General features: G+C 39.5%; 1 protein-coding gene across 2 annotated transcripts in view; it reads right to left on the reverse strand.

The window, feature by feature from the left end:
• LOC106086866 (monocarboxylate transporter 10) overlaps positions 1–26,057 on the reverse strand; it is an 84,885-nt gene that overhangs the window by 51,823 nt on the left and 7,005 nt on the right. For both annotated transcript variants that reach the window (XM_059363295.1, XM_013251683.2), the window contains exon 2: positions 16,355–16,727. In XM_059363295.1, coding sequence (XP_059219278.1) covers positions 16,355–16,694 — 340 coding nt within the window. In that variant the 5' untranslated portion in view covers positions 16,695–16,727. The remainder of the gene's footprint in view (positions 1–16,354; positions 16,728–26,057) is intronic.

Here is a 26,057-nt window from a genome sequence, read left to right on the forward strand (position 1 = left end):
ACATGAAATGGATGACATATGTTCACATGCGCACTCTTACGATTCACACTAAATCGGTAGAAAATATTTTTCACTTTCTAGAAGTTTTTTTTTTTTGCAAAATCTATTTTTATATAGTTGTCTTCTCTGGACGTATATCAGGAATGCAGAAAATGATATATGGCCCTTTTCCACTTCTATTCGCATTATATGTGTGTGAAAGAGTACATAATACCATCTTGCTTTTTGTAGTAACAGATATATCCCTACCGTTTATTATACACACCACCATAGGATGGGGGAATACTAATCTAGTCATTCCGTTTGTAACACCTCAAAATATTGATCTAGGACCCCATAAAGTATATATATTCTTGATCGTCTCGAAATTCTGATTAAAACTAGCCATGTCCGTCCGTCCGTCTGTCGAAATCACGATAGCGGTCAAACGCGTAGAGCTAGTCGCTTAAAATTTTGCCAGTAGGGTCTAAGTCGGTCAGCTCCCATATAAACCGATCTCCCGTTTTGACTTTTTGAGCCCATGGAAGCCACCATTATTGCCCGATTTGGCTGAAATTGTGCATGTATTGTTTTGTTATGACTTTTCACAACTGTACCAAGTACGGTCCAAATCGGTCAATAACCTGATATAGCTCCCCTATAAACCGATACACATAGTATTCCGTTATGACTATGAGTACGGACCAAATTGGTTTATAACCTGATATAGCTCCCATATAAACCGATCTCCTGATTTGACTTCCTGAGTCCCAGGAAGCCGCAATTTTTGCCGATTTGGCTGAAATCTTGCACATAGTGATCTATAGTGACTTCCAAACACTGTGCCAAGTACGGTTTAAATCTGTGTATAATCTGATATAGACCGATCTCCCGATTTGACTTCTTGAGCCCCTGGAAGCCGCAATTTTCATCCGATTTGGCTGAAATTGTATACATGGTGTTCTGTTATGATTCCCAACAACTGTGCCAGGTACGGTTCAAATTGGTCAAGAACATGATATAGCACCTATATAAACCGATCTCTCGATTTGACTTCTTGAGCCCTTACAAGCCGCATTTTTTCCGATTTGGCTGAAATTTTGCATATAGTGTACTGTATGACTCTCAACAAATGTGTCAAGTACGGTCCAATTCGGTCTATAACTAGATATATTTATATTTTAACAGAATCCATGGTGGTGTTTTCCCAAGATTCGGCCCGGCCGAACTTAGCACGCCATTAGTTGTGTTATTAAATAACAATTTTAATCCGTGCAGTTAAAAGTTTGTTACACTTAAGTCTTTGAACCAATCACATATCATAATACAATGGCAAATAAAATTTCAAAGTCAATAATTATCAAAGGAATTAATCACTTTGTTAATTATATTTATATAAATCAATGCCATGGTTAATTGGTCAGGTTTAAGTCAATATTTTTTCTGTGCGGCTATAAAAAGGAGGCTCCTTATCATTGAACTTAAACTTAAATCGGACAGCACTCATTGATATGGGAGAATTTTGCCCTTGTTCCTTAATGGCATGTTCATGGGCAAAATTGCAATTTGTATGTCCATAGTTATTTCAGTTATTTAACAAAATCTGGCTTTAAAATGTTTGCGATGGGTTACAGAGAAGCACACAAATGATCGAATATGAATACAGGCTACACTCATAGAAAAAAATTTGCTGAAATTAGCTAACACTGTCTGCTGAATATTAGTAGTTAATTTTGCTGCTATTGTAGCAGTAGTTCTGCAATTACAGCAGTAGTACTGCAATTTCAGAATAGCAGGCTTACTGCTGAAAAGTCTATTGTTTGCTGGAAATGACTGCTGCTTAATTATGAAGGGGGTGTTAGAAGAAACAAGTAAGATAGTGCTAAGTTCGGCCGGGGCGAATCTTATAGACCCTCCACCATGGATCGCATTTGTCGAGTTCTTTGTGCAGTATCTCTTTTTAGGCAAACAAAGAATAATGAATAAGGACTGTTATGCTATTGGAGCTATATCAAGTTATAGTCCGATCCGGACCATAAATGAATTGAATGCTGAACATTGTAGAAGTCATTGCGTAATATTTCAGTCCATTCGGATAAAAATTGCGAATTGTAGGGGCTCAAGAAGCAAAATCGTTAGATCGGTTTATATGGAAGCTGTATCAAGCTTCTTTACAGTTCCACACAGGTAGCTTCTTTATAGTTCCACACATTTTCACAAATTGAAATCATCTACTCCAACAAAATTTCTAAAAAATTTAAATATCGCCTAAAGTAATCAAAATAAGTAACATGCAACGATAAAAAGATGCGTACATATTTTTTACAGCAGACTTGTGTACTCAAAACAGCAGTTTTTGTTAGTTGAAATAGAAGTAAGAAATGTTTTCCTAATACAGCAGCCCTTTGTTTGCTGAAACAGGAGTAATGTCATGCATGCATGCATTCCCATTTTCAGCAGACAAAAACTGCTGTTTCATCAAACATTTTTGATATTTTGAATAACAAATTTGGTTGAGTGTCGAGATTTTATTCCGCATTTTCCTAGAAGCGCATTAGTTTTGTCCATATTTGTAGTAAAAGCAGATATTTATTCAATTAAGTCGTATTTCATTTAGATTATTTTGTGTGCGAAAATAATTAGAAAACACTTGAAAATTAGACATTGATAAGAACTTTGAAGCTACACTTTGCTGAATGTGTTTCGCTAATATTTGTTTATTTATTGAATAATTCGACTACAGCGATAACGACTGGTCAGCTAATCGTTCAAGAAATCATATATGTATGTTCAATTGACAACACATGCAACACAGACTTAGGTTTCTCAAAGGTCATCTGAGTTTTATAGTAGGACCTCGCATGACGCTTTTGCCACAAGTTGATCACTTACGGACAAATTGATCACGTACCACAGACATATGTATTTATTATGCCTCTGAAGAAAAAAAATGTCGCGACACGAAGAAAACATTGAAGCAGTTTGAAATGCTCAGGCCTGAAGCATTGTAATTGAGGAACTTCCAATCGGCAACATATTCAATTGTCTGGGTTCAAGTCTCACTTTCATAGATGAATTACTTGCAGACACATTTTATTTGTATTCGATGAATCCAAATAACAAACAACGACCCAGTGCACTATGGTCTTAACAACTCCATGTTTTTCTGGCCAAAAGTATTCCAGCATTCTATTTGTAATTGTAAAGCCTTTATAACTTTGAAACTAGAAAGGTGATCGTTTTACAATCTTCTAGCGGTTTGTCATAGAGGATATAAGCTCTCAGATAATGATTGAATTGATCACCCTGTTTAAAATACAGGGTTATAATTGACCTATATTGATTTATTTAATACTTAAATGCACATAACTTTCGATCTACCACACAGATTTGATTGAAAAACATTTTTTTTTGCTGTACTTTTCCCAATACATGTATTTTTGTGTAATGACAGACTTTCTTACACAAGTTTATTTGCCACGGAAAGAAAGTCTGTCATTACACAAAAATACATGCATTGGGAAAAAGTACAGCTAATAGACAGGGTTGTCGAGCGTGGTTAATGTGGTAATTGTATCATAGATGCGTTTTCGCTACTAATACGATTCAAATACAACATACCAACGAACGGCCTTCTAACCAAAGACGAAACGCATCCCATAGTGGTTGGTATGTGTTGCTCTCTTTGGCTTTTCTTTTCCATTTGCATCTCCAATCATTGAGTTCGTCTCGAAAGAAAAACAAACAAAGATATTAAAAATCTTCAAAAAAAATTTTGTTTTGGCAGATCTTGGCAGCTATTTTTATAAAAAAGTGAAAGCGCACATGCTACGCTAAAAGCCATATATATATAGTTTCTTTGATCCTTTTCGTACTTTTTTAGTTTCTCTCAAATAGCATCAAGGTGTAAACTTTATGTATATGCTCTAATAAGTACCTTTCATTTCGAGTATCACTTTGTTTTATAACTAGTTTTAAAGTATGTTTAAGGCCACTGTCGCGCAGAGGTTAGCATGTCCGCCTATGACGCTGAACGCCTGGGTTTGAATCCTGGCGAGACCATCAGAGAAAAAATTTCAGCGGTGGTTTTCCCCTCTTAATGCTGGCAACATTTATGAGGTACTATGCCATGTAAAAACTTCTCTCTAAAGAGGAGTCGCACTGCGGCTCACCGTTCGGACTCGGCTATAAAAAGGAGGTACATTATCATTGAGCTTAAACAAGAATAGGACTGCACTCAATGATATTTGAGAAGTTTGCGCTCCTGTTCCTTACTGGAAGGTTCATGTGCAAAATTTGCAATTTATCAATGCAAAGTAGAGCAGATAATACGTCATGTAAAAGGTGGAACAATTAAAAAAACTATTCAAATTCAGCCCACTTTTAACTGATAATTTAGTATAATTTATTATAAAAACTTTTGTTTCTCTCAATTTGAAAGAGTTTCCTATTTGAATAAACCAAAAATATGTCTAAACTAAATTTTAACTTTTGACCAAAAAAATTGGTCATTGTATGGTGCAATGACCATTTTTTTTGGTAAGTAAAAATGTAGTTTTGACATATTTTTAGTACGCAGTGGTACGAAAATTATCCTTTGCCTTTAAGGTGGTACGAAAATTATCCTTTGCCTTTAAGGGTGGACGAAAGAGTCGTCTATTTTACACCATTTGTACATGTGGTCAGCGCTGTGGTATGCTACGCGGCTCTTAGATAGATACCACTTATGGCAGAAATTGGTATCCCTTATTCGTTAACCAATTCCCCACCGCAGTGTTTTGGAAGAGTCAAGATTTTTCCTAAGACAAAATTTTTTCTGCACAATCCTGTATAAACTTCTATTATACCCTCCACCATAGGATGGGGTTATACTAATTTCGTCATTCTGTTTGTAACACCTCGAAATGTGCATCTGAGACCCCATAAAGTATATATATATTCATGATCGTCATGTCATTCTGAATCGATCTAGCCATGTCCGTCCGTCCGTCCGTCTGTCTGTCGAAAGCACTCTAACCTTCCAAGGAGAAAAACTATCCGCTTGAAATTTTGCACAAATACTTTTTGTTAGTGTATATCGGCAACTGTTTTGATATAGCTGTCATATAAACCGATATTGGATCTTGACTTCTTGAGCCTCTAGAGGGCGCAATTCTCGTCCAATTTGATTGAACGTTGCACGTTGTGTTTTAGTATCACTTCCAACAAATGTGCTAAGTATGGTTCAAATCGGTCAATGTATGATATAGCTGCCATATAAACCGATCTCGGAACTTGACTTCTTGAGCCTTTAGAGAGAGCCATTCTCATCCGATTTAGCAAAAATTTTGTACAACGGCTTCTTTCATGACTTTCAACAAACTTGTCTTATATAGTCTGAATCGATCAATAGCTTGATACAGCTCCCATATAAACCTATCTCCCGATTTTGCTCCTTGAGCCCCTTCAAGGTGCAATTCTTATCCGAATGAACTGAAATATTACACAATGACTTTTACAATGTTCAGCATTCATTTATGGTCCGAAGTGGACTATAACTTGATATAACTCCAATAGCATAACAGTTCTAATTCAATATTCTTTGTTTGCCTAAAAAGAGATGCTGCGCATAGAACTCGACAAATACGATCCATAGTGGAGAGTATATAAGATTCGGCACGGCTGAACTTAGCACGCTCCTACTTGTTCCATATATATACGTTAGACAATTCGTCACTGTTTTTATATGCCCCCTTTTGTGCCCAATTTCAAAACCACTACTACAATATATCCATAGGTATATCTAAATTGGGACTGTTCTCGATCACATTTTATTCAGGTCCCGTGAGTTCATATACAAGTAAAAATTTCAGCGAAATCCGGCAATAACTATGCTTTTTATGGGATTAAGACCCTAATTTAGAAGATCGGTCTATATGACAGCTATATCAACATAGTCTGAATTGATTCATATTTGAGTCGGATGTCGGAAGGCCTAAAACAATTGTGCATAACAAAATATTGGTCTTTTTAGTAGCTATATCTTAAAATAAACCGATCTGAACTATATACGACACGGATGTCGAAAAGCCTAATACAATTCATTGTGTCAAATTGCAGTGAAATCGGATTATAAATGCGGCTTTTATGGGGCCAAAACTTTAAATCGAAATATCGGTCCATATGGCAACTATATCCACATCTGGACCGATTTGGGCCAAGTTTCAGGAAAATGTCGAAGAGGCTAACACAACTCACTATCCCAGATGTCGGCGACATCGGACAGTATATGCGACTTTTATGGGCCCAAAACCTTAAATCGAGAGATCGGTCTACATGGCAGCTATATCCAAATCTAGACCGATCTAGGCCAAATTGAAGAAGGATGTCGAATGGCCTAACACAACTCACTGCTCCAAATTTCGTCGACATAGGACAATAAATGCGCCTTTTATGGGCCCAAAACCTTAAATCGAGAGATCGGTCTATATGGCAGCTATATTCAAATCTGGACTAATCTGGGCCAAATTGCAGAAGGATATCGAAGGGCCTAACGCAACTCACTGTTCCAAATTTCAGCAAAATCGAATGAAAAATGTGGCTTTTATGGGCCTAAGACCCTAAATCGTGGGATAGGTCTCTATGGGGGCATTATCAAGATATAGTCCGATATTGCCCATCTTCGAACTTAACCTGTTTATGAACAAAAAAAAAAGAATCTGTGCAAAGTTTCAGCTCAATATCTCTATTTTTAAAGACTGTAGCGTGATTTCAACAGACAGACCGACGGACATGGCTAGGTCGTCTTAGATGTTTACGCTGATTAAGAATATATATACTTTATAGGATAGGAAATGGATATTTTGATGTGTTGCAAACGGAATGACAAAATGAATATACCCCCATCCTTCGGTGGTGGGTACAATAATCGCACGAAAATGTTCACGATTTAATTGCATTTTTTGGGCGAGATGAATCTTTTAAGTTACTGTAAAGGCCACAAATAGCGCTCCTATGTCAAAACGTTCTGAGTACGTATAACCTAAAAAATGTCAAGCTTTACGATAGAGCTGTCAATTGGCTGATTGCAACAGAAGGTTTGTCCAATCCCAAAATATAAAAGGCAACCATATTCTTGATCGCCATTTCCGTCCGTCTATCCGTCTGTCTGTATGTCGAAAGCACGCTAACTTTCGAAGGAATAAAACTAGGCGCTTGATATTTTTGTACAAATAACTTCAATTAGTGTGGATCGGTTGGGATGCTAAATGGGCCACATCGCTCCATGTTTCGATATAGCTGTCATATAAACGATCTTGGGTCTTGACTTCTTGTGCCTCTAGAGAGCGCAATTCTTATCGGATTTGGCGGAAATTTTGACCACGACGACCAACTAAGGCCATATTTTGCACCTATGTTGAAGATTATAGGATACTATGATCTTCAAGATCATATGTTGAAGATCATAGGAGACTATGATCTTCAAAATACGTGCAAAATATGGCCTTAGTCGGTCCATAACCGATCTTCCGATTTTACTTCTTGAGCCAATATAGGGCGCAATTCTGGCTGAAATTGACTGAAAATTTGCACAATGACTTCTACTATGGTCTCCAACAAACCAAGCATGGCTCGAATCGATCCACAACCTGATGTAGCTCCTATAGCATATCAATTCTTATACATTACCCTTTGTTTGCCTGCACATAGATATCGGTCAAAGAACTTGATAAATGCGATATATGGTGGAAGTTATATAAGATTCGGACCGGTCGAACTTAGCACACTTTTACTTGTGAAGTATTTTTAGACAACGAAATTTTGAATCTTTCATAAGCAACCGTTTTTATCCAGTGCTGCTGATGTGCAGTCCAGTATAACGAAAACTTTTACTTTAATAGATCATCTCCCTATACTACCATGTACAGAGTTGTGCGATTTTGCCGTCATAATTGTAATCGTACCAGGCTATACAAAAGGCAAATATTATTACAACGTACAGACCATTTGTACAAACATACGAGAGTGTTTGTACGTGCATATATTTGCCAGTAACCAAACGGAGAAGCGAGATCAAATTGCGGAACTAGTTGTAAAGAGTAAGTGGCAAAAATGTTGTTATTTTACATATGATGTACTTGAAGGGCTTCTTCAGACCATAGCTAAACCAGCGCATAAGCTAGACACCAGCGACAGTAGAATAGCAGCAACTGGGTCAGTAGCATTTCTTTTTAGGGTCATTGTTCGTTAGACTTTTGACGATAGCAGCATATTGTTTTTTACAAAATACAGAAAATACTTCTCTCCTGCATAATTTGGGCTTAATGTGTTGTTTACTGGCAACAATGAGGCAACTTTTTTTTAATCTCCGATTGATTACTTTATATATTCCCAGCATAGAATATCAAAGAATATTGAATTTATCACCCTGGTTGAAAGCAGGGAAGGTAAGAATGTGATAGCAGATGGCTCTTACAAGTAATTTTCGGGCCTAAATAGGACTTAAATGTTTATTTTCTTGGCAATTCGAAAGTTTATTTACACGTCATAGTGCAGTTGCGATATCCTTAGTTTGCCAATGCAATTTGGCACAGCACATTTTCTTTAGAATTAAACCAAATTTCCATAGATAGAACCGCGAAATCACCTAAAACGAGTCAAATCACCTAAAACCCAACAGCTCTTTGAGGAACTGCAAACTTTCTGTTTTTGTTGTTCATGATCACTTGCAGGCTTTTTCATTTGAAGTATGCGGCATTTGAGGAGCTTCAAACCATTTAAGTCACTCGCACCTAATGGAATATTTCCGGCGTTACTACAGAAGAAGATCGCCTATCTGGCGCCCCATCAGGCCACTATTTTCACAGCGTGTCTAGGAGTTGCATGTACTGCGAAAGCCAGGCATGAGGCAAGGGTGGTATTTATACCCAAGCCCGGCAAGGTCAGTTATGCGACACCAAAGGCCTGCAGACCTATAACCCTTACCCCTTAACCCTTATTACTCAAAACTGCTCAAATAGAAACAAAATGCCTATGTCAAGGGTAGGTTGGTGGAGAGGGCAGTCTCCACGAGGTTATGCATAACAAGTAAGAGCGTGCTAAGTTCGGCCGCGCCGAATCTTATATACCCTTCACCATGGATCGCATTTGTCAAGTTCTATGCGCAGTATCTCTTTTTAGGCAAACAAAGAATATTGAATAAGAACTGTTATGATATTGGAGATTTATCTAGTTATAGTCCGATTCGGACCATAAATGAATGCTGAACATTGTAGAAGTCATTGTGTAATATTTCAGTTCATTCGGATAAGAATTGCGCCTTGTAGGGGCTCAAGAAGCAAAATCGGGAGATCGGCTTATATGGGAGCTGTAACAACCTATTGATCGATTCAGACCATATTAGATACGTATGTTGAAGGTCATGGTAGAAGCCGTTGTACAAAATTTCTTCCAAATTGGATGAGAATTGCGCCCACTAGAGGCTCAATTCGTCAAGATCCTAGATCGGTTTATATGGCAGCTATATCAAAACATGGACCGATTTGGCCCATTTACAATCCCAACTGACCCACACTAATAAAAAGTATTTGGGCAAAATTTCAAGCGGCTAGCTTTACTCCTTCGAAAGTTTGCGTGCTTTCGACAGACAGACGGACACGGCTAGATCGACTTAAAATGACTTGACGATCATGAGTATATATAATGTATGGGGTCTCAGACGCATATTTCGAGGTTTTACAAACAGAATAACGAAATTAGTATACCCCCATCCTATGGTGGAGGGTATAAAAAAGAAGAATCCTTCGATGCAAAGACGTGCCCATTGGAGGTACGCATTGATATCGAGGGAGCTTTTAACAATATGCGGACCGACACACTGATCCAATCCTTAGACCAGTACAAAGTAGAAGCCGGATAAACCATATGGGTGGGTCTCATGACATAAATACAAAGGAGAAAGTGGCACAGCGAACCCCACAGAGGGACATTTTATCGCCACTCCTATGGGTGAACAACATAAATGACCTATTGCGGATGCTGACTGAGGAGGGATTTGAACCTACCTACTATGCAGACAATGTTATAATACTTCTAACAGGTAGGAATCCGAATCAGCTATGCAGAAAGGGCCGAAAGGGTCTTGTAGATGGCATACGACAGGGCTTGACCCAGGGGTCATCGTGAACCAGACTGTTCACGAGGAAGGCGAAAGTGGGCCAATTTGACGCATCACGTTTCTTCAATAGAACGATTTCGATAACTGAAAAAAGGTGTGATCTTGGATAGAAAACTGAATTGAAAGTATCACATTCAGGAGCGTACTGGAAAGGCTCACAGATGTTGGGCTCTTAGTAGACGGTCCGTAGGTTTGAAATGGGGCCTGAATCCGAGGATAATCTACTGGCTCTACAGGAGTGTGATTAGACCAATACTTTCTTGCGCCTCACTAGTTTGGTAGACTGCGATGGAGAAAAAGTCCAATGTAAGGATAATACAACAGTTTCAGCGAACATGTTGTCTTGGCATATCCGAAGCGATGAGGACCACGCCCACTGGGGCACTGGAGACTATTCTAGATATCCGACCCATTGACATACACATTAAGTGTGAGCCAGCCACTGTGGCTATGAGACTTAAGGCGATGGGAGAATGGATTAAGAATAGGAGCAGCTCATACCATCGCGGTATAATCGAGGAGACGATAGGAAACCTGGAAGGAAGGGAAGAGGTTTCCGATCGGATATCTGAGACGACACTTGAGTGCGAGGCGTTGCTGCCAACGGCACAGTCTTGGATTAACGGAACTCTGGTATAACCATCTGGAAGGTCTTGCTACACAGATGGATAAAAGAGGGAGGACAGATTGGGCCTAGAGGTCTTCACTAAAATCCCAAGTACTGAGATCTGTTTTCGACAGTCTGGTCAAAATACGGATCTGCAGGCGGAGGTCCGGGCGATCACGAAATGCATTAGGTGGAGTGGTGTTAACGCTTGGACCTCGAGTATGAACCTCTTTACGGACAGTAAACTGGAGTGTAAGAAGGAGATTAACACCTTCTCTGAGCATGGAACGATCGCTTGGGTTGTTGTTGTAGCAGTGTGTTATACACTGAGGCGGCAGCCCTTGCCGATGAAGAACTCCATCGGGTCAATCCGATACGTACAACCGGCTGCCATGGGATTGATCGCTATTACATAGTGGAGTAAGGGGTAATGAAAGAGCAGATGATTTCGAAGTGAAGGCCAGAGGACCGCCGCCAATAAACTTGACTAAGAGCGTGGGCGACGAAAATCCTGAGATCCGGATCATGAGAAGACAAGTCTATTACTGAAAGAAAGCAAGGAGGAGGTCAGTAAAGCTTTCGGTATCATAACGGTACACAGGACACATAGCATGTGTAAGGCATGTGGGGAGGATGATGATACGTTAAAGCATTTCCTATGTCATTTCCCGGCATTCGCGGCTAACAAACACCGGCACTTAGGTGGGGACACAACACCAAGCATGAACCAACTAAGGGGTGTGGTGTAGAAAACAATTAAAGATTATGTAAGTAGCACCGAATTCCTGACTTAGTTTCCTTTTTGGGTTTCTATTTATACCTACCACAGAAGGGTTTGGGGTATATTCATTTTGTCATTTCGTTTGCAACACATCGAAATATAGATTTCCGACTCTAAAAGGTATATCGTAAAAATCTAAGACGATCCAGCTATGTCCGTCCGTCTGTTGAAATTATGCTACAGTCGTTAAAAATAGAGATAGTGAGCTGAAACTTTGCACAGATTCTTCACCAACAATAGGCAGGGTAAGTTTGGAGATGGGATATAGGACTATATCATGATATAGTCCCCATATAGACCAATCTGCCGATTTAATGTCTTGGGCCCATAGAAGCCACATTTATTATCCGATTTTGCTGAAATTTGGGATAGTGAGTTGTGTTATTCCCATCGTCTTTAATTTGGTCCAAATCGGTCCAGATTTGGATATAACTGCCATATAGACCGATCTGACGATTTAAGGTCTTGTGCCCGTAAAAAGCGAAATTATTGTCCGATTTCGCTGAAATTTGGGACAGTGAATTATGTTAGGCCTTCTACAAATTTTTGCATTTTGGCCTCTATCGGTTCATATTTGGATTTAGCTGGCTTGTAGTCCAATCTCTCGATTAATGGTCATGGGAAATTTCGAGGAAATTTAGGACAGTGAGTTGTGTTAGGCCTCTTGATATTCTTTTATAGACCGATCTTTCGATTTGAGGTCTTGGCCCCATAAAAGGCGCTTTTTTTATCCGGTTTCGCTGAAATTTAACACAGTGACTTATGTTAGGCTTCTCGACATCCAAGTCCTATATGGTTCAGATCAGTCTATATTTAGATATAGTTGTCAAAAAAACCAATATTGAACAATGACTTGTATTTATTTTGCCACTCAATGTCCGTGCCGAATTTGGCCCAAATCGGAGCATATTTCGATATAGCTGCTATGGGTATAATAATAGTGCATTTTTCACCGGATTTTGACGAATTGTGGTTTACATAGACAACTGAGGTGGTGGGTACTTAAAGTTCGGCCCGGCCGAACTTAATGCCTTTTTACTCGTTATTATTTAGAACGCGCAACAAGCCGATTACTGGCAACCTTACCTAACCCTCTTTTCAACCTTATTTGGATTTACAATTTAAACAAAATCAAAGCTAAATAACCGACCATGTGAGCTGGACATGTGTCAAACTCCATTAAAAAATTTTAAACGAAAAATCTGTGACTCTATTTTCCGTTTGCATGAAATTTTAAGAGGTGTTATTTTGAATCACCCGTTATTGCGGTACCTGTCACTTTTGAAGCTATTTTTTTGTCATTTGACAAGTAGAAACTATGCCATTATTAACAAGTAAAAGCGTGTCAAGTTCGACCGTGCCGAGTTTTATATACCCTCCACCATGGATCGCATTTGTCAATTTCTTTGCCCGGTATGTCCTTATAGGCAAACAAAGGATAACTGATAAGGATTGCTATGCTATTGGAGCTATATCAGGTTATGGACCGATGCTGACCATACTTAGTTTGGATGTTGGAGACCAAAGTAGAAGTCAATAGGCGAAATTTCAGCCAAATCGAATAAGAATTGCGCACTGTAGGGACTCACGAAATAAAATCAGGAGATCGTTTTATATGGGAGTTATATAAGATTTTGTACCGATTCCGTTCATACTTATCACGTAGGTGGGAAGTCACAAGAAATCATTATAAATTTGAGCCAAATCAGATATGGATTGCGACCTCTAGGGTCTCAAGAAGTATAATCGGGAGATCGATTACATGGGAGCTTTATCTTTATAGGCAAACAAAGGATAACAGATGAGAATTGCTATGCTTCGTTTGGATGTTGGTGGCCAAAGTAGAAGTCACTGTGCGAAATTTCAGCCAAATCGGATAAGAATTACGCACTGTAGGGACTCAAGAAGTAAAATCTGGAGATCGTTTTATATGGGAGCTATATCAGATTTTGTGGTGTCCCAAACGAAATGATTCGTATACCACCATCCTATAGTGGAGGGTATAAAAAGATGTGTATTATCCAAAATTCCGGTTTTTAAAGACAAGCTTCCGTTTTAATCAATTCCATAATTCAGAATTTGTAGTAAAACCAGGAACCGCAATTTGACTTTACACCCATGGTTTCTGAGGTAAAACTTCTACGAATTTATTGTAGATTATGATTTTGGCCAGGGCTGCACAGCCTTGAGTAAGCTTACTCCGACACCGTCTAGCGCTGTCGAAATCGAGGTTCCACAGTCTTGATTTTCACAACCGCCAAAAATTGACCCACCCTAATGTGCAATGATTCAAAGGCGAAAAACCTTCGTAATGAGTATATTTTGTAATAATTAAATTTTATTCTTTTTTTGACAAGAAACAAGATATGAACCTTGACAAAAGTCATGAATCAATTGAACTTTTCCTCATTCATTCATTCGTTGTTGATTCATTCATTCATTCATCTCACCGAACAGCATAGTACTGCAGCGAGTAGTTTGAGTTCAGCAGCAAAGAAGCACTTATTTCAGTTCTTTGATCCCCTACTAAGACTCTACAATTTGTGGCGTTAATTCAAGTATTTACGCTTTAATTGATATGTAGAGTACGACGAGTATCAAAAGACAAAATTATTGCAGCCATTGTAAACCAATTAAATAAAAATGTCGCACCGCTAACGTGGTCGGAGAGCGTGCAGTGAAATGTTCTCGGCAAAACTGTGTTTTCCCATCTAGGCTTATCCGGAAAGAGAACTACAAGTAACATATATGGAACTGTAGTTATCGATGGCTTAGTATAAAAAGGACCTAACTCGATTTTTTGTTTCTTTACAAGAGAAGGAAAACAAGTAAAAGCGTGCTTAGTTCGACCGGGCCGATTCTTATATACCCTCCACTATGGATCGCATTTGTCGAGTTCTTTTCCCGATATCTCCTTTTAGGCAAACAAAGGATAAAAGAAAATAGATTTAATATTGGAGCTATATCAAGTTATAGTCCGATTCGGACCACAATTGAATTGAATGTTGGAGACCATAGTAGAAGTCATTGTGTAAAATTTTAGAATTTAAGATCCCAGATCGGTTTATATGACAGCTATATCAGGTTATGGATCGATTTGAACCATACTTGACACAGTTGTTAGAAGTCATAACATAACACTTCATGCAAAATTTCAGCCAAATCGGATAAGAATTGCGCCCTCTAGTACCTCAAAAAGTCAAGATTCAAGATCGGTTTATATGGCAGCTATATAAGGTTATGGACCGATTTAAAGCATACTTAACACAGTTGTTGGAAGGCACGTTGTGCAAAATTTCAGCCAAATTGGATAGGAATTTCGCCTTCTAGACACACAAGAAGTCATGGCCCCAGATAGGTTTATATGACAGCTATATCAGGTTATGGACCGATTTCAACCATATTCAGTTGTTAGAAGTCATAATAAAACACCTCATGTAAAATTTCAGCCAAATCGGATAAGAATTGCGCCCTCTAGTGGCTCAAGAAATCTAGATCCATGATCGGTTTATATGGCGGCTATATCAAAACATAAAAAACGATATATCCATATTTTGATATAGGAGCCGTATAAACCGATTTTGGATATAGACTTTTTGATATTCTACAGGGTGCAATTCTTATTCGATTCGGCCGAAATTTTGTTTTGTTTTGGTATCACTTTCAACAATTGTACTAAGTATGATTCAAATCGGTCCATTTGACTGAAATTTTGCACGAAGAAGATTGTTTTGATTTTCAACAACTGTGGCAAATCGGTTCATAACCTGATATAGCTCCCATATAAACCGATTTCCTGATTATAATTTTTCAGCCTCCACAGTGCTCAATTCATATCCCATTTGGCTGAAACTTTGTACAACTACTTCTTCTGTGACTTTCGATATACTTGCCAAGTATGGCCTGAATCGGTTTATAACCTGCTATAGATCACATAAAATCGTGATTTTACTTCTTGAGCCACTATAGGGTGCAATTCTTATCCGATTTGGCTGACATTTTGCACAATGACTTCTACTTTGGTCTCCAACAGCCTAATAAGTTCATAACTTGGTATAGCTCCAGTAGCATAGCAATTCTTATTCATTATCTTTTATTTGCCTATAAAGTGATTAGCACGCTTTAACTATATTTTACAGATTTCATTAAGGTTTTTATCACCTCTAAATGAGCAAACACTCTCGATATAAAGCCATCGACATCTTTACGGTCGTATACTTTGATAAATGGGTATACATACTAATCTAGTCATTTCGTCATTTGTAAGACCTCGAAATATTTATCTGGGACACTATAAGGTATATATATTTTCGATCGTCTTGATGTTCTGACTATATCTAGCCATCCCCATCAGCCTGTCGGTCTGTTGAAATCACGAAAGGAATCCGCTTGAAATTTTGCCCATACTTCTTATTGGTGTACATAGGTCGCTGGGGAATGCAAATGGGCGATATCGCCTCAGATTTGAATATAGCTCCTATATAAACATCTTGAGCCCCCAGAGGCCGCAATTGGTTGAAATTTCGCACAGAGTGATTTATCATGACTTCCAACATCCGTGGTAAGTACGGGGGCGGTCTCTACGTGCTACTCCCCTTCCGTCCGCCTACGTCGCTGGTTCCCATATAACATCTTAAGACCAAGATTTTGCGCGTAGTGTTATATTAGGACTTTCAACACAATAAATAGACACGCCTATTGTTGGAACGGAATAACAACCAGATAATTTTTAAAATGTCAGCTTGACTTACAATTTTCTTTGCTAATATGTGGAATCACAATTAATTATTTCTACACCATTATTAGATAACTAATTTGAGTCATAACTTACCGGCTTTACTGGATGCCTCAGTATCTCCTTGCTCCTCCAAACGTTCCGTTAACAATTTGTGTATGACACCATATGTGTTGATAATACCAAATATTACACCATTACATAGGAATGCACTGACCATGACCATCCAAGCACGCATACCGCCATCTGGCGGCTCCTTGGGATCATGTATATCACGACAACATGGCGCTTGAATGTGTTCCAACACTTCGCCACCCTTTTCTTTGGGAAACACTCCGTGAGATGGCAGTTTACCGCCATGTAAGCGATCATTATCAATCGCTACAATTTTGCCATTTGATTTTGATTTTTCGTTAAGGGGTTCGTTCTCCGCCATTTCCGCTGTATGTGAGATGTCAGGTTTACGATTCTGAAAATACAACCGAATTGAAAATTTAAATGAAAATTCTCCGTTGACGTTCGATAATGCACATCCAATATTAAGTTATTCAAAGTACCCATTTTGCATCTGAATATAAACCGCAAAAGCAAAAGAAAAGGAAGTGGCAACTGCGGAGGATATAGACATAATGGTCAAGCGGGTCACGAAGGCCCTGAATGACTCGTCCTAGTGCCAAACCAAAGGGCAAACGGCGACCGCCATGGTGGACCCCAGAACTGTTTGGTCTAAGGAATGACTGCAGAAAACTCTTCAACAGAACAAAAGCCACAAGAGCACCACACGATTGGGACATCTATAAGGCTGAGCTAAGAATATATAAGGGCGAGCTGAGAAAGGCTTCTCAGAACAAATCCTGGGTGGAATTCTGCAGCTCCGTGGAGGATACATCTGAGGTCTCTAGGCTAAGAAAGATTCTATCCTCGAGCCTTCTTACGGAGGATTCGGAAGTCAGAGAATGTATGGACAATGTCTAGTGAGGAAACACTAGAACTACTCGTTGATACATATTTCCCAGTAAATTCTCCAACGGACAACGTGACGCCAGAAGAGGTTGTCACTGGTATGCATTCGTCAGAGACTATTAGGGAAATAGTGTTTCTGAGTCCATAATCCTTTGGGCGATAAGAAGTTTCGTCTCCTTTAAGTCGCCAGGCCCTTTTGATGTGTCACCGCTCGAATTACAAGTTGTGTCTGATAGACTGGTTCCTTGGCAAAGCAAGATATACTCTGCTAGTATTAGCATGTCATATATAACTGTGGGATGGAGGGACACGAAGGTCATTTTCATTTCGAAAGCAGGAAACCCCTAAACAAAAGAAAGATTTCCGTCCTATTAGTCTGCCATCCTATATGCTGAAGACTCTTTAGAGGTTGATGAAATCCTATCTTAGGGCAAAAATTACTGTTGATCACCTGTCGCTCTACTCTGGAATATGTTGTTGTCTCTGGAAAAAAAAGTGGTCGCGTATGCTGATGACGTAGCAATGGTTAGAAGAAAGTTTTCCAGCACTGTTAGAGATATACTTTAGGAAACTCTACGTGCAACAACGAAGTGCGCTGCAGAAAGTGGTCTAGGTATAAATCCGTCCCAGACAAAAGTATTTGTTTTCAGCAGGAGAAATAAGTTGCCAACAGTGGCACCTGTCTCCTTGGGAGGTGAGAATGTTCCATTTACAGAAAGCGCAAAATACCGGAGTGTTTTGCCAGACAGGAAATTGATCTTCAAATCCAACATTTTAGAAAGTGCTACTCCATACACCTGCAGGAATGCCATTGGTAAAAGTTGGGGTTTTAGACCGCGCGTCATGCTCGGGATATATACTGCAGTTGTCAAACCTATAATTCTATATGGTGTTGTGATCTGGTGGACGGCGCTTCAAAAGTCCACCAACGGTTGAATACACAACCGGATCCAAAGGATGGGTTTTTTGTGCATGACAGTCGCACTGAGGACGACACCATCTGATGCACTGTTCCGGATAGAACCGATTGGAACTACGATATCCATGGTAATAGAAGTAACATAGACTTCTATACGGAAAGTTCCAAAAAAGACAATCAGGTGGGCTTTGGGGTGTACTCTAAAGATCTAGATATCGAAAAGGTTACCCGAACACTGCAGTGTGTATCAAGTGGAGATCCTTGCAATTAAGGAATGACTAAGATATATTGTCATAACAATGATTGGCATAAATATCTTCTCAGACAGCCAGGCAGCCATTAAAGCCCTGGAGAACATATTTCTGAACACAAAAAACCGCCCTCGACTGTCGCAGATCTCTCAACGAGATGGCTGTAAAGTTCAAAAGTCACCTGTTCTGGGCGTCAGACCACAGAGATATCGTAAAGAATAGTAAAGCGGACGAGCTTGCGAGACTAGGAACTACCTTAGACATTTCAGGGAAACTGGAATCTGTGGCTATGCCTCTAGCTACATGTAAGTTAAGTTTTCAGGACCAGGACCGAAGGGCAATGAATGACAGATGGTCACAAAGTGCGTGCTGTGAGCATTCCAAAACTATGTGGCCTAATCTAGACTTGAAGAGGTTTACCGCTTTGTCATTGTCATTAGACAGGTCACTGTCTATTCGGTAATCATGATGACAGACTGAAGGTTGCCAGTAACGACTTTTGCCGAAGCTGTGAGGACGTCGAGGAAGAAGAGACTATACAGCAACTGCTGTGTGTGTATCCCGCACTGGCATTCAGTAGGAGTTCCATTTTATTTTTGGCGACGCTTGTGAGGTACTATGCCATGTAAAAACTTTTCCCCAAAGAGGTGTCGGCGCGCCGTTCGGACTCGGCTATAAAAAAAGAGATCCTTAATGGAATGTTTAAGATGGAATTTGGTCAGAAATCGATAAGCCAAGTTAGAAAACTTATCCGTATTCATAAGGATTCAATATCAGAATTCAGTCAGAAGTCCTTACAACAACTCAAATTCCCTTCCGAATTTTCCCTAATTTGGGTCAGATTTCTATAAGGATTCTGTGAGAAACATCGGCAGCAGATTTCTCTCTGATATTTCGATACGAAGTCATTTCAATTTGGACAGACTTTGGATCCGAATTCGGATGAATTTTCCGAATTTCGTACAGACTTCCGACCGAATTCTGACATTTGATTCACTGGGATGCTATCACTTGCCGCACCTATTCTGCATAAGTGTGCTCGTTGTTCTTTGTGTCCCTACCGAAAACGTAACTGATCCCCTTCCTTTCAGTATTAACCTCGTCTCGGGATCTCCCAATAGAATTCCCATCGTCCTACCGATCGTTTCAATATTCCACAGTGTTACATGCGTTCTTCGCCCACTACCTTAACTTGGACTTCATCCACCAGGTTTGGGATTCATCAAACTAATGCAATCCTCTAGCCTTCACGATAAAATCGTCTGCTCTTTCATTTCAGTTTACTCCGCTATGGCCCGCACCCAAACAATGGGGATCGTACCATTCTCAGAGAAGGCGTTAATCACCTTCTTATACTCCAAGACTGTTCATGACCTTACCTTACAGGTTGTTATTGGCCTTATGACCAGTTTACTGTTCATAAAAGTGTTCACACTCGACGTTCTAACGTCAACACTATACCACCTCACGCGGTCCATGATCTCCGCCCGCAGCACCATTTTATGGGTTCCCACTCTGTCCTTCAGCTTGGCTCTATCCGTGTAGCATGAACTTCCACATGGCTATACCAGAGTTACCAAGTGAGCCTACGGCCCATCTACATAGTGCCCAACATCTGTGAGCCTTCTCAGTCCGCTTCTGAATTTGAATCTTCTAATTCAGTTTCCTATCCAAGATCCTCCTGTAGCATGAACTTCCACATGGCCATACCAGAGTTACCGAGTGAGCCTACGGCCCATCTACATAGTGCCGAACAACTGTGAGCCTTCTCTGTCCGCTCCTGAATTTGAATCTTCTAATTCAGTTTTCTATCCAAGATCACTCCTGAGTATTTTACCTTGTCGAATCTCGAAATCTTTCTGTTGAGGAAACGTGATGCGTCAAATTGATCCACCATCTTCGTGATGAACAGGCAGATTTCAGCCTTCTGTCGGTAAAAATTAAGACGCCTTTCGCCTCTCTGCTAAGCTGATTCGGATTCCAATCCCTAAAGAAATCTAACATCGTCTGCTTACCAATCGGGTTCAAATCCATCTTCAGTCAGCATCCTATTATTTAGCAGTGGCGATAAAATGACCCCTGTGGCGTGCCCCTGTCCCACTTTCTCCCTTATCTATATGATGTGGGACCCATAATTTATCCACCCATTCTTAGCAAATAATTTGTCATGTTGAGCAATGGGTGAATGAAATCCTATCCATTAAAGCTGGACTTTCGGTCGATTTTAATGAAGTTCGAAGGAGAATTTGAGCATATCATTTGAGCAGAATGGAAGCGGCTTTTTATAAAAATTGGTCAAAAATAATTTTCTTAAAATATTTTAAAATTATTTGTTTCTCCGTTTGTTTCCATAGTATTTTATGATAATATATATAATTTAAAACTGATTGTCGCAATCGAGATAATATCCTGTTGAAATCATATATATAACCAATTTGAGACAAATTAAAATCAGCCCAAAAATATAAATATCTAGCAATATTTAACTAAAGTAAACAAGTAAAAGCGTGCTAAGATCGTCCGGGCCGAATCTTGGGAACCCACCACCTGCTAAAATATCGAAGCTATATCTAGTTATAGACAGAATTGGGCCGTACTTCGCGCAGTTGTTGAGAGTCATAACAGAACACTATACGCAAAATTTCAGCCAAATCGGATGAAAATCGCGGCTTGAAAGGGCTCAGGAAGCCAAATCGGGATATCGGTTTATATGGGAGCTATATCATGTTCTTGACCGATTCGAGCTAGCCATGACGTTCCGTCCATCAGTCGAAATCACGATAGCGGTTGAATGCAAAGAGCTAACCAATTTTGCACCAATATTTACGTTCATGTAGGCCGTTGATGATATCAAATGGACCATATCGGTTCAGATTTGGATATAGCTCCCATTTAAACCGATCTCCCGATTTGACTTTTTGAGCCTCTGCAAGCAGCAATTTTGTCAGATTTGGCTGAAATTTTGCATGTAGTATTCTGTTATGACTTCCAACAACTCTGCGTAGTACGGTCCAAATCGGTCAATAACCTGATATAATTCTCATATAAACCGATTTCCCGATTTAACTTTTTGAGCCCCCGAAAGCCGCAATTTTTGTCCAATTTGACGGAAATTTTGCACGCGGTGTTCCGTTCTGTCTATAACCTGATATAGCCCCCATATAAACCGATCTCTCGATTTGACTTCTTGCGCCATTACAAGCCGCAATTTTTGTCCGATTTGGCTGAAATTGAGCATGTAGTGTTTTTTTATGACTACCAATAACTGCTTAGTATGGTCCAAATTGGTCTATAACCAGATAGAGCTCTCATATAAACCGATCTTCCGATTTGATTTCTTGAGTCCTTACAAGCCACAATTTTTGTCCAATCTGGCTGAAATTTTGCATGCAGTGTTCTGTTACGATTTCCAACAATTGTGCCAAATACGGTCCAAATAAGTCTATAACCTGATATAGCTTCCCTGTAAACCGGTCTCTCGATCATCCTTGTTTGGATGATCTCTCGATCATCCTTAAAGCTTTAATTTTTGCTGGTATGACAGAAGATTGGTATGTAGTATAAAATTATGCCCTTCAACTAAATTTATTTTGTATAAATTTTTTGTAGAATCCATGGTGGTGGGTTCCCAAGATTCGGCCCGGCCGAACTTAGCACGCTTTTGCTTGTTTAGTATTGTAAACTAAAATCAATCAGAACCAAATGGCCCATTTACAACATCCAACGACCTTTATCCGTAAGAAGTATCCATTCGTTCCAACGCTATTATGATTTCGGCTATCTGTTAAACGGATGGACGAATATGGTTAGTTTGAAAAGAGGGTGCAGGTATTAATCCGCCCATGCCACTATGGGCATACACCTGAGCCAGTAATCGGCTTGTTGTGCACTCTAGAAACTATAAAGTAACCTCTAAAAAGAAAATTTTAAGTCAGGAATTCCGTGCTACTTACAAAATCCTTAATTGTTTTCAATACCACTTCCCTAAGTTGGTTCATGTCTGGTAATTGCTCCAACGTCTCATCATCTTCCCCGCATGCCCTACATATGCTATCACTTGTCGAACCGATTTTACATAAGTGAGCTCGTAGTCATATGTGTGCCGTTATGATACCAATAGTCTGCGTCGACCCAAAAGACTTCGGGTTAACCAAGTTTATTGATCGTAGTCCTCTGGCCTTCACCGCCAAATCGTCTGTCCTTTCATTTCTCCTTACTCCGTCTCTGAACCTGTTGTATGGTCCATATGTTGCACTTTTTCCCCATAGCAGTCCACCAAACTACCGAGCCGTAAGTAAGTATTGGTCTAATCACGCTCCTGTAGAGCCAGTGGACTATCCTCGGATTCAGGCCCCATCTTGAGTACGCTCCTGAATGTGACACTTCCAATTCAGTTTCCTGTCCAAGATAACACCTAAGTATTTGACCTTGTCAGATATCGAAATCGTCTTATTGAGGAAACGCGGTGTGTTAAATTGGCCCACCTTCGTCTTCCTCGTGAACAGGCATATTTCAGTATTCTCTGGGTTAACATTGAGACCTCTGGGTCTAGCCCAGACCCTTTCGACCCTTCTGCATAGCTCGTTCGGATCCTTACCCCTTACCCCGGGTTCAAATTCCTCCTCAAACGGTTAGACTGACATAATATGTGAAGACGATTGAAGGTATATGTACTTGGTAAGGTAACAGATAAACATTTCGAGGTGTTACAAACGAAATGGGGAGAATTGCATTATTAAGTGCTCAGAGCCCTGGGCCAGACCTGTCAATAAAAAGATGGAAATACAGTAGCAAATAGTGTGCTAAAGATATTTTTTGAGCTTATGGTATACGAAAATGACGGCAACAAAAGGTACCCCAGAATCAATCTCTTATGAAAGAACAGAATGTAAACCGCCTAGTCAGAAAAAGATTAGCAAAGCGGAAACCCGGCTGAAAAAAAAACCAGCAAAAGCGGATGGGCTACCAGCTTATAATCTATAACGGGAGGCGACACGCTGATAAGATGTAGGCATCATCTAGTCTGCTCATTCCGGTGCGGAATGGGATAGAATTTTTAGCATACTATGCACGGCGGACACAAAGAGACAAAACAGTAGATGCTGTCACATACTTTGAGCGTGATAATTGGATACGTCAATTACTTAACAGAAACAGATCGGCACGAGAAACAGATGAATCAAAAAGGGAGATATGTTAATATGATGCCTATATTAATTAGTCATTCGGGAGAGGGACAAATGTGGAGAGGTCGCCCATGTTTTTAATATATTTTATCGCAAATCAATAATTCGACATGTTACAAACGAAATTATGGTGATAGGTATAAAATGCAAACAAAAAAACATTTGGCAGAAATTATAATTAACACTTCTCTATCAAGATGAAAGTGCTAGGGTATTTTGAAGCACACCGATAATACATTTTTGCTAGATTGTCAATAGCTTATCAAGAAATAGAAATGCGATTTATAGCAACTACAATAATTAGATGTTAAAACGCAAAAAAGAAACAGCTAAACCAAATTTGTAAGAGACCTCAAGTTGCTACTATGCGATTATAATTCTAAGTGAATTTTAATACCCTCCACCTAAGGATGGGGGTATACTTTTATACGCACCGCCATAGGATGGGGTTATACATTCTGTTTGTAACTTCTCAACCACTATGCAACCACTGTGTCGAGTACGGTTAAAATCGGTCTATAACCTAACATAAGACCCATATGACCCAAACCACCGATTTGACATTTTGAGCCCCTGCAATCAGTAATATTTATCCGATGTGGCTAAAATTTTGCATATAGTGTTCTGTTTAGACTTCCAACAACTGAACCCAGAACTATTTAAATCGGTCTATAATCTGATATATCACCTAAATAAACCGATCTCCCGATTTCACGTCTGTATCCCCTGAAAGTCTCAAATTATGTTTGATTTGGCTACACGTGGCGTTCTGTAATGGCTTCCAACAACAACTGTCTTTATTCTGATGCAGCTTCCGTATAACCCATCTCTTGATTATCCTAGTTCGTTTCCTAGAGGCTTTAATTTTTGCCTGGTTTGGCAGAAATTTGGTACGTAGAGTAAAATTATGTCTTTCAACTAATTTTATTTTGAGTCAATTTTACGCAGAATCCATGGGAGTGGGCTTAAAAGATTCCGCCCGCCTGAACTTCGCACGCTTTTACTTGGTTTTAACTACTAAGGAGTAGGAGGTTTATCCGACTTTCTCGTATAGAATTATTTTGTATGATATTAGTATGGGAAGTACATATATCATTAAGAACTTTTACAAATGCAAATTTGCCCATGAACATTCCATTAAGAAAAAGGGACAAGCTTCTCACATATCAATGGATTTCGTAAATGTGTCAATTTTACAACAAACAAGTCGAAAATCGGTTGCGGCTGCTATGGTTTCAGGTAGCCATATCGGGGAATCGGTATTTAAGGGCCCTATCTTCTTCTCTTATATATAAAAATCAATTTGTGTTTGTTTGTAGGTGAGTTGGCCTTGAAAATATATATCGGATTTGTGTTCCACTTTAAGAGCCCTCTTATTTGGGTGGTGTTGTGGGGGTGGGGTGGCCCATAGACACTTTTCCCGAATATTGATATCAAATTCGAGCTTTACCCCCAAAGACCTTTCATTTGAGCCCCATGTGGCTATGGTCGTAAATGTGTCCCCTTTGGGGCAGGTTTTTGGGGAGAGGCGGCCCCAAAACCACTTGGTCTCATATTTGGATATCAGATTCTTATCCCTTAGCACTTGGTTCGACAATTGGATATCAGACACGTTTTCTTGTCCTGAATACCTATCATTTGAGTCCCATATTGTCGTGATTGGTCTAAATATATGTTTGGTAGGTTTTAGGGTGGGGCGGCTCCCCTAGGTACCCCATCCGAAATTTGGATACCAAATTTTTATTTTTGGGGTACTATATGAGAGCACACAAAATTTCGCTTAAATCGCACCACCCATCTCCGAGATCTGGCATTTCTGAAAATTAGGATTAGGGGGAGGGTCCGCTCCCCCTTCAGATATCAAAAAATGTAGTACCCTATTTTCACCACGGGGTCATTATGCACCATCTGAGAAAATTTCAAGAAAATCGGTTCAGCCGTTTCTGAGTCTATAAGGAACACACAAACATACAAACAAACACAAATTGATTTTTCTATATAAGATACGTGTGCAAAATTTTATTGAAATCGGAGCAGATTTAGATATAGCTCCCCTATATATCTATCATCCGATATGACATTCTATGGCTGTAGCAGCCACAATTTGGGTCCGATCATTAGAATATTTTGCATGAGTTGTTTTAGTTAAGGTCCCAATACGTGTGTATAATTTTACAAAGATATGATCAGATTCCGATATAGTTCCCATATATTTCTTTCGTCGATTTTACAATTATAAGTTCGTAGGAGCTGCATTTGTGCACCGATCTTCACAAAATTTGGTTAGGATATGCTTTAAGGATGCATATTTCTGAATCATTTTCTCCAAATCAGTTCAAATATAGTTGCATAGCCCGATTTGTACTTATAAAGCCACTGTCACTACAATGTTTGTGGATTGTTTCACCATATATTGTTATTGTCCAATTGCCATAATCCACTGCACGAAAACCTGGTTTTATTCTTTAAGCGGGGTACTC

The sequence above is a fragment of the Stomoxys calcitrans genome, chromosome 2, assembly GCF_963082655.1.
Source record: "Stomoxys calcitrans chromosome 2, idStoCalc2.1, whole genome shotgun sequence".
Lineage (NCBI taxonomy): Eukaryota > Metazoa > Arthropoda > Insecta > Diptera > Muscidae > Stomoxys > Stomoxys calcitrans.